The sequence below is a fragment of the Felis catus genome, chromosome A3 (genome assembly GCF_018350175.1).
Source record: "Felis catus isolate Fca126 chromosome A3, F.catus_Fca126_mat1.0, whole genome shotgun sequence".
Taxonomy (NCBI): domain Eukaryota; kingdom Metazoa; phylum Chordata; class Mammalia; order Carnivora; family Felidae; genus Felis; species Felis catus.
In genome coordinates, this window is record NC_058370.1 from 39940621 (window position 1) to 39953187 (window position 12567).

Here is a 12567-nt window from a genome sequence, read left to right on the forward strand (position 1 = left end):
ATATTTGAAATCAGTCAGAAACTCAGACTGAATATCCTTTCAGGTATAAGTGAGAACTTTTCACTGATGTATTTTACATTTAAATCAGAAGCAGTTCAGTGAACTTCATGTACTTGTCAAAAGATTTTGATCAGCTTATTATTGGCGGACATCAAATGTGCTTCCCAGGGTATATTTATGAATGTTAAATTTTTGCTAATTTTGAATTATTTTAATATACAAATTTTAATAATTTTGTTAAACTCTTAAATCTGAAAAAGCATATGCTCTTTTAAATGTAAATACTTTGGAAGATTTATTCTATAGGACAAATACCAGTATGTAGGAATACACAAACCCACACAGTTATACACACACAAGGATGTTTATTAGATCATTGTCTGCATTGGGAAACTGGAAGCAACCTAAGTGCCCATAGATAATAGGAATTGTTTCACTCAAATTTTAGAAAATTATAGTACATTTATTATTTTTTTAGTTAGACCTTTGATGTATTGGTAAATGAGAAAATTATGTTGCATGTTATTTTTTTATAGTAGGATCCATTGTATTTTAAACAACAATCTCAGGAAGACTCATTTATGTGTATATATATTTATATCAACATGGATTTGAATACAAAAAGGAATAGTAGTTAAGACTACTTGAGTTTAATAAAATTCTTGATTCATATGTTCAAATGAATACATGTTATTTTATATGTTTATGCTCATATTTTTTATAGATTTAAATTTTTATATTTTTAATTAATAAGGAAAACATTAGTCTACTGTATTTATTATTCCACAAATAGAAACATAAGAATAGGTGCTACCCTCATCAGAGTTAGGGTAAGATAGTTTGGGAAGGAATGTGAGATTTAGGTGAGCCACCAATTGTGACGAGTTTGTGTAAATCATATCTATCCAATCAAGGTCCCTACAGGAACCTTGGCACAATCAATTAAGATATTTTGGGGACAGCTTATTTATAAAGGGAATATGTACAAGGGTTAGAGCCAGGAATGATGTAGAAGAAACTCAAAGGATTGTTCAGCAACCGTGGTTACCAACAGCACAGCTGTTAACCATGTTAAGCTCAAAGAGATGAGTAGAAGGAGACATATCAGAACCCAAAAGGAGAGAAAGTCATATTATAAACTAAATGAAGTTGATTAGAGCAGTGACCTTTATTCAAGGGATATAGTCAGTTCAAGGTAAGCTTATAGGAGTGAACCAGGGAAATAAAAACTTGGAATGGATTTTTTTTAAGTTCATTTATTTATTTTGAGAGAGACAGAGACATTTTTGAGACATTTATTTTGAGAAAGACTGAGCAAGTGGGGGAAGGGCAGAGAGAGGGAGAGAGAGAGAATCCCAAGCAGGCTCCATGCTGCCAGCACAGAGCCCATTGTGGGGCTTGAACCCACAAAGCCATGAGATCATGACCTGAGCCAAAATCAAGAGTTGGAATGTTCAACTGACTGAGTCACCCAGCTACCCGTGAATGGAATTTTTATTTCTTCCACCAGCTCCTGCCAGGGCTCCCCATTGACTGAACCCAACCAGAGCCAGAGGGTAAGAGAGGACCCATTGATGTTCTATATATAGATCACTTTGGGCAGAGAACAGGGTGTAGGATAGAGAATGGGTCTTAACTCAGCAATAGCACTGCTAGGAATTTACCCAAAGGATACAGGAGTGCTGATGCATAGAGGAACTTGTACCTCAATGTTTATAGCAGCACTCTCAACAATAGCCAAATTATGGAAAGAGCCTAAATGTCCATCAACTGATGAATGGATAAAGAAATTGTGGTTTATATACACAATGGAATACTACGTGGCAGTGAGAAAGAATGGAATCTGGCTCTTTGTAGCAACGTGGATAGAACTGGAGAGTGTTAAGTGAAATAAGCCATACAGAGAAAGACAGATACCATATGTTTTCACTCATATGTGGATCCTGAGAAACTTAACAGAAGTCCATCGGGGAGAGGAAGGAAAAAAAAGTTAGAGAGGGAGGGAGCCAAACTATAAGAGACTCTTAAAAACTGAGAATAAACTGAGGGTTGATGGGGGGTGGGTGATGGACATTGAGGAGGGCACCTGTTGGGATGAGCACTGGGTGTTGTATGGAAACCAATTGACAATAAATTTCATATTAAAAATAAAAAATAACAAAAAAAGCAATTTTATATCTAAAAAAAAAGAGAGAATGGGTCTTTTAAGGAGTAAACAGAAGCTATCTGGTATAAATATCCAATATTATTTTTGAACCAAATAATTAAAATAACCCAGAAGGGAGAAATCTGTTATAATATACAAAGTATTGACATCCATTTTCTTTGTGGGCTCATAGAGTTATTCTTTAATTGGCCTATGCCCAAAGAAAGAATTAAAAAAAAAAGAATTTGAAGATGGCATTGTTCCTCATTCTCCTCCATGCCTAATCCTAGTTTCTTCCCCTAATTCTGATGAGGGTACATACAGCACAAGACATCTCAGAGTGAGGACAGAGGCCTGGAGTTTTCTAAGTTGAACATGATTCTGGCCCCCACAAGGTATAGATTTGTCTGAATGCTTTTAAATAGTGAGGGTTTTTTTCAATAATTATTAACTTCTAGCATGAGTGCCAGAGGTAGCAGGAGCTGATGTTTACTGAGCTGCAGTAAGTGCCAGGTGCCATGCAGTGGTTCACATAGTTATCACCCTCACTCTGCTCAGCAAACCTGTACCATGACTGTTGTTTTCCCCAAATTACTGCTTAAGAAAAAGACTCTAAAAGGGGTTAGATAATTAGCTGGAGTTTCAAGAACTTTCTCAAAGATGATGATAGAGTCTGGAATTGGACCTTGATCTGTTGGCTTTCCCCTGGCACAGCCTCACTTGGCTGCAAAATTGTGAAGGAGTCATTACCTATTATTGTAGCTCTCTCACCTGTCCCACAAATAAGACTTTTCCTTTCTCCTCTCTCATTCTTCTGTATTCCAGTAATTTTCTTAATTATATATTTAACACGTATTTATTGAGTACCTACTCTGTGCCAAGAATTGTGCAGGGTGCTGTTGATACCAGCAAATACTCCTCTAAGGAGTATTCTCAGGGTAGCAACCCTATGCATTTTCCTTAATCCCAAATCCTTTACCTTTGAGTTTCTTTGTCTCAATCTTCCCATTATTGACTATGAGAATTATTCTTTTGTCTTATTTAAATTAAAGTGTAATTAAAAATAAACCTTTTTTTAAAAGACTCGATACTATTTCATTATTGGAGAGAAATAAATATTCCATAATATTAAAAGAAATATGAAATAAGGAAACTATTTAAAACAGTTTTCTTAAAAGAAACAGGTTTTATTGAAACAAATTCATCTTCCCAAGAAGCATGTAAATGAGGGTGCAAGTAAAGGCCTATGTTTTAATCAGGCTAAAAGTGTATCCCATTCCCTTAGATAAGCACATCTTCCATTTTTCAAACTGAGAAGTGGTTTGTATTCAAAACCTTTCTTGTCAAAGACAAAACTGCTGTTCAAGTGTCTTGTATCATTATAACCACAAAACTAATACACATTTGAACTCATTTTTTCCCTATTTAGACACCCTTGTTCACTCTTTGGAAAGCCCCAGATTGGTTACTTAAGTAATCCTATTTTTGTAACTGAGCCAATGTTATCATCATCAAAATTACAACTGATTCGTAATACAGTGTCAAGAAGGATGACTCGTACGTAAAAACATGTGCTGATTCCTCTCATTTTGCACTAGTTACATTGCATTATGCAGCTGTAGGAACTGGCAATGCTTTAGTTTACCCTTTAATAATCAAATTCAGTGATCTTCAGTAGGATCACATTCAGTAGACTGCATGCATATTATGTTTTGTTACTATCTTTGGATGCAATTTTTGAGGAGAAAAAATGTACATGTATATAAATATATGTGTATATATATACGTATATATTTATGTGTGTGTATACACACACACACACACACACACACACACACACACAAGTATCTCCTGCTTTTAAAAAGTTCATATTACACCACATAACTTAATCAAAATATCTATGTTGGTGCCTATTTCCTCTAAGTGAAAGAAATCTGAAGAGGATTTTTGCTTTTATCAAAAAAGTGAAAATAGCATTCAGCACTTTTCTGCAGTGAGCCATTAGAGAGGCATTGTGCACTCTGAGCAGTGAGAGTGGCACCACCAAGCTCCTTCCCTGAGAACTAGACTCAGCATCTCAGCATTAAGCTTACAATAGCTTTGAACCCTGTGAGCATCTGTGCTTTATCTCAGTTTATTTTGTGTATCCATGAGCAAGATGTGTTCTAAGGTATCAGAAAAGTCTGAAAGAAGTTAATTTTGGGCCTGGGAATGCTAAAAACAAATTTCTGTATAAATTAATGATAATTGTTTCTTTGCTTTATACCCAAAAGTTTCATAGGAATGCTAATTTTTCAGATAGTGGAGGAAACCTCAGTGTATGTTTGTGTGTGTTTGTGGTGTGTGTGTGTGTGTGTGTGTGTGTGTGTGCATGTGTGTGCATTTTTTTTCCAGTTTGAAATTCGCAGTATTGTATGGTAGGTTCTTTACCTAGGTCTGATCCTGGATAAGTTATCTCACATCTTTGATCCTCTTTAACTTTCCACTTTTGTGAAATGAAGGAATTGGACAAAATAAGTGGTTTTCCTTCCATGTTGCAGTATTTCTTGAAGTTACTGGGTGCACTGTAACTGATAAAGCTGTAGAGCTGATAAAGCCACATTGGCTAAAGACAGGCAGCTCTTTCTCCTCCCTCCTACTTAAATGAGGATAATTCTGTTTTGTTTTATTTGTTAATACTCCCAAGTAAATTTTCTAATTTTTATTCTGTTTTTGGCTTCATAGTGGATTGCAGCTTATACAAAACACACAGAGCCTGGAATAATCAATTGTTCCTTTAAATTCTGCAGTTAAGTATGAAATGTAAAGTATTAATCATGTGTTTATGCCTGGTTTCTACATGCGAGGTAGTTAAGCCTATGCTTAATTTTCTCTCTTTGTCAGCTTCAAAGCAGGAAATTATACCATTGCCCCAAACCTCTGGCATTCCGTTGATTTTGTTTAGAAGGTATAAATCTAGTAAAGCATGAGTAGAGAGCTGTTGCCAAATTGATGGCTGAATTTGTCTGTGTAGATTGTATTTCCACAGCTGTCAGTTGGGATGGTTGTTCCCTGTATAAAGCAGTTCAAGAGTCATGCAAATGCTTGGGATTTTAATCTTAGATTTTTAAGCACTTCCTACTTTGAGTTTCAAGTGTAGGGAATATAACATGTGCCATTCTACAGGGTGATATTTTGGCTTTTGTATCTTTAGGATAACATGTTGTGAATGAAATAGTGTTTTAGGTAGAGTTCCTGGGAAGTTTTTGCCAACAATCATTTTTGACATCCCATGTGCCCTATTGTAATAAGAAAGCAGAATAAATAAACTACACTAGGTGGTCAGGATTCTGTTAGAATGAAAGCTATTATAATATCCTGTATAATGATGAAAAGAAAATAGAAACCCTGCACAAATAGTTTTAATCAGTGTTTCAAGACTAATCTCCCAAACTGTTGCTTGTTTGACAGATAGTCTTGGGTGGGGGGTAGAAATGGAGTGGAAAACAAATAATTACTGTAGAGATAATAGGAAATTACTTGGAAAGTAGAATAAAAACTTGTTCCAAACACTTACCAGGCCAGTTTGGCTCACAGTCAACGTAAATTACGCTCTGGATTATTTCACAGACTGGATTACAGTAGTCCCTTCTCATCTGTGTTTCACTTTCTGTGGTTTCAGTTACCCATGTTCACCCACCATCTGGAAGCAGATAATCCTCCTTCTGATCTATCGTCAGAGGGTCTATAGTATCTTAAAATTATACCACGATGCCTGCAACATTCACTTCACTTCATCTCATCATGTAAGCATTTTATCATCTCACGTCATCACAAAAAGAAATAGGGCAAGTACAGCACTAGAGAGTCAAAGAGACCACATTCACTTAACATTTATTATAGTACATTATTATAATTGTTTTATTATTAGTTATTCTTAATCTCTTACTGTGTCCAATTTATAAATTAAACTTTATGATAGATGCACATTGGAAAAGGAAAAAAAAACATAGTATACACAGGTTTCAGAACTATTTGTGATTTCAGACATCCCCTCAAAGTCTTGGACGGTGTCCCCTGTGGATAAACAGTAGCTACTGCATTTCAGACTCACAAACTGCAGGAGCTGTTAAGTATGCTAAAGTACAAGGCTAGCACATGTTAGGTTAGCAGTTTTTTTTTTTTTTTTTTTTAATGTTACTGAATAACATTTTATTACATCCAAAACTTTCAAATCTAAGAGAACTATCAAAACTAAGAGAAGTTGTCTGGTGCAGAGATCCCCAATATATGGCATGTCCTCTGACATTTCGATTCTCCCTATCCCACTCTGTCATAAATACTATTAAACAATCGTAGTTCTCTTTCCCACTGAGCTTAGATTTAGCCTTAAAATCTTTCTCAAATCAAGAGGTACAGTCTTTTTTAATTAGTGAATTAGAATTGTTTGACATTTGTTTGCCATCTCTGATTGATTCTAAATTTCCTGATGGAAGAAGATAAATAAGGTAGTTGAGTATGACCCCAAACCACTGATATATTTAGAAATTGCGGCAAATTAAAACAGGTTACCCGGATCTCAGTTCAGTATTCTTTCTTTAATACTATAAGGAGTAAAGAAGGTTTTTGAGATATTAGGAGAAAAAGTCAGTTAGGATGTTTGATACATTATAGCTTTTCTTACATTTCTAATAATGTTATGGCACACATTCCATTTAGGAGCTTCAGGTAATAGAAGTTTACTTATATAGTAGTTTTATTTTTCATGTTTTGATCCACGATTTAATTATCATTATATTTGTGAAAAGACACAAATGCATGCATATACAGACATATATGTACACAGAGGGTCTTTCAAGATCATTTTTTTAAAAGAAAGAAAGCAGTATAATATTCCATTTATGTTCTGAGCAACACATGAAATGAGGATACTGTTGGTAAGTGCTATGACCATTTTTCATTTAGGCTAATTATCCCAAGAAAAGGATTCCTACATTGTCTTCTTTTTTTCCTTTGGTTTTGATAATTTAAAAATGAATATACTTATAGAAATGTATAATTTTTATTAAAATTTTTCATTAAATTTTTTCATCAAAAAATTGAGTTCAAATAGAAGAAAATAATTTCTCAAAAATTCTAAAAAATTAATCATTTGGTTAGGATATTATAAAGAAATTCTCCATACTTGCCACTTTGAATTAGATTTACGTAACCCTTTATCCCATTTTATGTTCAGCATTGTTGTTGTTGTTGTTCTTTTTCACTTTATAAACAGTGAAACTGTTCACCTCATTGAGTTGTTATTTTGGGGGTATGAAGAAGTGCAATACAGAGATTCATTAACATGTAATGGCTCATTTTAGTTTCTCATTCAATTGATTTTTGAAGCAATTACTGGAGCTTGATGTTTTCCTCTACCTTTCTGGTAATAGAAAGGGTATTTTATTTAGAAAAATGTGAATAAAAATAGTGTTGATTAGTAAGCATACTCAGAGAAGATATTTTAAAATCTTATTTTAGAAGCAGTGGTATGCTCATAAACTTGAAGTTTTCTTTGTTTCTTTTCTGCTTTTCCTTCTCTCTGAAACTTTGGGAATAACAAGAGGCATGTCCAGAATTCCCTCTAGCAAAGGACTTGATAGAGACAGAAATATAGAAACATGTTTTTTACATGCTTAGTCATTAAATATTTCCAAAGAAATTTGAAGAGTTTCGTTAATGGTCTTTGATTTTACAGGAAGAAAAAGGACCAAAGTTTGCTCTTTCCACACACTTCAATAAATAAATACCACTTATATCAAAAAGAAAATGTACTGAACTTACCAATTATCTTATTTTTAGAAAACATGTATTGAATGCTTCTTAGATGCAGGCCAAACCATTAAACTCAGACCTTGTCTTTAAGGGTTTCATATGTAATTGGGATGTACTTCAATTTATTAAATATAATTAAATAGAAATTAAATGACTATTAATTTTAGACACACAAAAGTCATTTTTACTTTTGTAAAATGGAAGAAATATTAATCTACCTGGCCAATAAACGTTGAGCATCAGTTATATATAAGGTGTTTTGTGAAGGTAAAGTAACGTTTGAAATCATGATAAAGGTTTACTTTTATTTGCCTTCATTTATGCCACATTTACTGAAGAAAATTGCCTTGATATTTTTGCTAAGATACATTTTATTAAAAAAATTAAGAATACAAATGATAAAATAGGCTTAAATTTCATGAATTCTCTAGAAAAATTATTACCATAATTATAGTTATTGGAAATTAGAAATTATTAGAAATTACAAATATATTGTTTTGAATATATGTGTATATATATGTGTATGTCTATATATATATATACACATATATATACACACACATATATATATATATACATATACACATATATATATATATATGTTTGTGAATATGTTTTAGAATCCTAGATTAAGATTCTATTACATGAAGGGTAATGCACATGAAATTATCTTAAAAGTGATGGGACACTATTTAGAATGCCATAGTTTTGCAAATTAGTTCTATGTTGATATTAAAATGTGACCAGATATGCTTATCTAGACATGAACACACATCTGACATAAATTAACTTGATGGTTCTCTTGGGACTGGGATTCCAGTTCTTACACCTATGCTACTCATCCACCCACATCTATTGGATAAGTGCCTACTTAAATAGATGGACCTTGGTCTATGTTCTCAAAACACGCAACCTCTACCTTTATTCAGCAAAGCATTGGGTGAGAGCAGACTGTGTTGTGTTATTGCGCTCCTGGGCATGATAATTTGAATGAAAAGCTACTATCCATTATTGTTGTTTGTTCTTGAAAATACCTTTTTCCTTCTGAATGAATATGTGAACGTTGGAGAAAAACAGAATTCCAGGGAACTGAAAAACCTATAGATAGGGAAGTAGTACCCAATGAAATATAAAAATAAACAATCAGCAGCCATGTGGTTTTATAAATGTGTGTAGCTAAGATTTTAGAAGATATTTGAATTAGGTAAGAGATATGGGTTGATCATGAAAATTCTGCCATTAGATAGGGGTATGGGAACCAAAATAGAATTCACATCTTTCCTCATGCCCCTGCAGCAAGCTACCCCTTCAACAGCTACAAAGTTTGATGCTGGACATTAAGTCCTCAATACCATCTACATACATACTTTACACTCTCACTGTGAAGTCAGATGGATTTGGGGTCCTGAGTTGACAAAATGGCAGATTTTATGACATCAAAAGTGTTTTTTATTTTTTTTTTTAATTTTTTTTCAACGTTTATTTATTTTTGGGACATAGAGAGAGCATGAACGGGGGAGAGGCAGAGAGAGAGAGGGAGACACAGAATCGGAAACAGGCTCCAGGCTCTGAGCCATCAGCCCAGAGCCTGACTCGGGGCTCGAACTCACAGACCGCGAGATCGTGACCTGGCTGAAGTCGGACGCTTAACCACTGCGCCACCCAGGCGCCCCCAAAAGTGTTTTTTTTTTAACACGGTTGATTAATGACATTGCTATTTAGTTCATGATTGTGAAAAAAGTATCAAGAGGAAGGCAAGAGCAGCAGTTAGATGGCTCTGTCCTTGGAAGATCATATGGAATAAGATGTGATGCTCTAATATATTGACATATTAAGAAGAACTTCAAAGGCATGTGGTCTTATTGGATTTTCATGATATTCTCTTTAGTGTTGTAAAAATTAGCAAGCCATCACATATTTAACCTCATGGAACTATGAATATAGGCATTTGTTCATGAAATGATCCATTACCTATTGATGGAATCAGTAACACTTGGATATTTGCTTCTCTTAATTATGACAATGTGCGGTATGGACAGCACACTAAAGTTCAAGTTAAAGACTCCCACTTCTCTTTCCTAAATGATTTGTTTAATCTTTTGGTGGCTCAAGTTTCTATACAAAGAGACCTTGGACACCACATACTTTTTTTTTTAATACTGCTGTAGGATTTCTTTTTTTATAATGGCATGAAAATACCTATGATACATAAGAACGCTATGGAATAAAGCTCAGTGCAGTGTATATTGACTTTTGTTTTCAGGCTGTTATAATGACTAGATAAACATAGGCATAAAACTGTTTAATACTTCAGCAGAAACCTGGAATGGGACTTTATGAAATTTTGAACTCTTGAAAGAAGTTCAAATGGAATTATCTTATACTTAGCTTATTACTTGGTTTCTATAAATATGTGTGCTAGAATAATGGATAACTGGGTAAGAAATGACACATTTTACATTTACATTTACATTTACATTTTACAAAAATGCTTAAAATTTTGTTTCCTCAAATAAATAGTTAATGCTAAAAGTAATCTGTTACTAAGAGTTCTTACTGCACAGTGTCTTAAGATACTTTATTTGATGATGGTTTATTAAAATTATCATTATTCTTTTATGTTACATGGTCCTTTGAAATCACTGAATTGCCTAAATAACATACTCTCTCTCTACCTGATAGAATAGAGAACATAGAAGGTTATTTTAGATATTGAACAGAAAATAAAAGAATCACAACATGTGCTTCATTTTATTAGAAGAGAGTACATATAAATACAGTCTTTTGAAGAGAAAATAGAGTTATTAAATTATTTTAATTTTCATGCCATCATAAAACAGTAATAGAAGCTATCTTTATGTGGAAGTACATAGTGTGAGTGTATGTGCGTATTTATAAGAGACGTGATCACCAGCAGCTTTTACTTAACCTATCTGGCGTATTATAGTTTTTATATATTACTTAATGTTTTCTGTTTGTTTTGTTTTAAACAGCAAATGCCAGTCTTCTTGGAGGAGGAGGTGGTAAGTCCTGAACATCACTTAATTTAAAATATTTTTTATTACACCTGCCACAAGATGTTAAGTAAGTTCTGTGATACTTTAAAGAAAATTAATTTAGCTATAATTATTAACCACAAAATGATAATCTTCTAGAAAATAACTTATAATAGAAATACATACATTGGTTTGTCTAACTCTTATTTTTAAAAAAACTTCAGAGTATGTGTAATACTGTTTTTATTCTCAATAAAACTTTGTATTTCTACGTTTGGCATAAGGTGTAACAGCTCTAAGCTATTAAGATGAACACATATAATAGATGGTGGAATCACTTTTTTTTTTTTAAAAATTTTTTTTTCAACGTTTATTTATTTTTGGGACAGAGAGAGACAGAGCATGAACGGGGTAGGGACAGAGAGAGAGGGAGACACAGAATCAGAAACAGGCTCCAGGCTCCGAGCCATCAGCCCAGAGCCTGACGCGGGGCTCGAACTCCCGGACCGCGAGATCGTGACCTGGCCGAAGTCGGATGCTTAACCGACTGCGCCACCCAGGCGCCCCGATGGTGGAATCACTTTTAATGTAAATCCTAAAACAGTTCATTTGGAGACTTGTGGTTTTAGTTTTTTCATTTTTATTTTTTCTTCCTCATAATGGCTTAAAAAAACAATGACTTTGTAGCCTGAGAAATTAACATATCAGCCATTTACTTGAAAAATAAAAAAAGATATTAGTATTGGCACTTTGCTTTTTCCTTTAGCTTGCTTAGAGGAAAATGAATGAGATAAAATTGAGATGAAGAGAGAGTCCTGTACTGGGAATTTTTTTTATACTAAAATCTTGGGGATGTTTATTATTTTTATTTCTAGGTTGAAAGATGAAAGCTTCCTAGCCTTCCTATATAGAATATAGTAGGGGGGAAAAGTATGCAATAGAATAGGGTCCTTTTCATTTAAGACCCAGCTGGACATAAATAGGTTTGTTTTGTCTCTCCATTCTCCTTCTTCCACTAGTTCCCTCTTTTCATGTACATGGTTGAAGTAGATGGGATTGCACAGAATGTTAGGCTTTCAAAAATTCCCTGGCCATCGACAGGAAGTTTCTGGGTGAACTTTATTTGGAAACTAAAATTTTAATTATTGTTCCTATATAGGAATCAACAGATTTTTATTTTTTATTTTTTTTCAACGTTTATTTATTTTTGGGACAGAGTGAGACACAGCATGAACGGGGGAGGGTCAGAGAGAGGGAGACACAGAATCGGAAACAGGCTCCAGGCTCTGAGCCATCAGCCCAGAGCCTGACGCGGGGCTCGAACTCACGGACCGCGAGATCGTGACCTGGCTGAAATTGGACGCTTAACCGACTGCGCCACCCAGGCGCCCCAGGAATCAACAGATTTTTAAAAAACAGAATCCTGGAAATAGAAATAATAGAAAAACAGTTTAATCTAGATAGTGCTCTTCATATTTTCACATGCCAATGCACACATTCTGCAGCAGAGCATTTCTCGTCTTCTTCCCTAAATTACGTTAGAAGATATGAATCGACAGGATTTCTCATTATACATTTTTTTTGGTCTTTTTGGGGAATTGGTAGGGAAAATCTTCCTTGGGAGTTGGATTC

At 34.2% G+C, this 12567-nt stretch overlaps 1 protein-coding gene across 1 annotated transcript in view; it reads left to right on the forward strand.

The window, feature by feature from the left end:
• The window catches only part of MACROD2 (mono-ADP ribosylhydrolase 2), a 2026389-nt gene that overhangs the window by 509433 nt on the left and 1504389 nt on the right, over window positions 1-12567 (forward strand). Inside the window, exon 4 of the mRNA XM_023251484.2 lies at window positions 10933-10962. Within this exon, the coding sequence (XP_023107252.2) occupies window positions 10933-10962 (30 nt within the window). The remainder of the gene's footprint in view (window positions 1-10932; window positions 10963-12567) is intronic.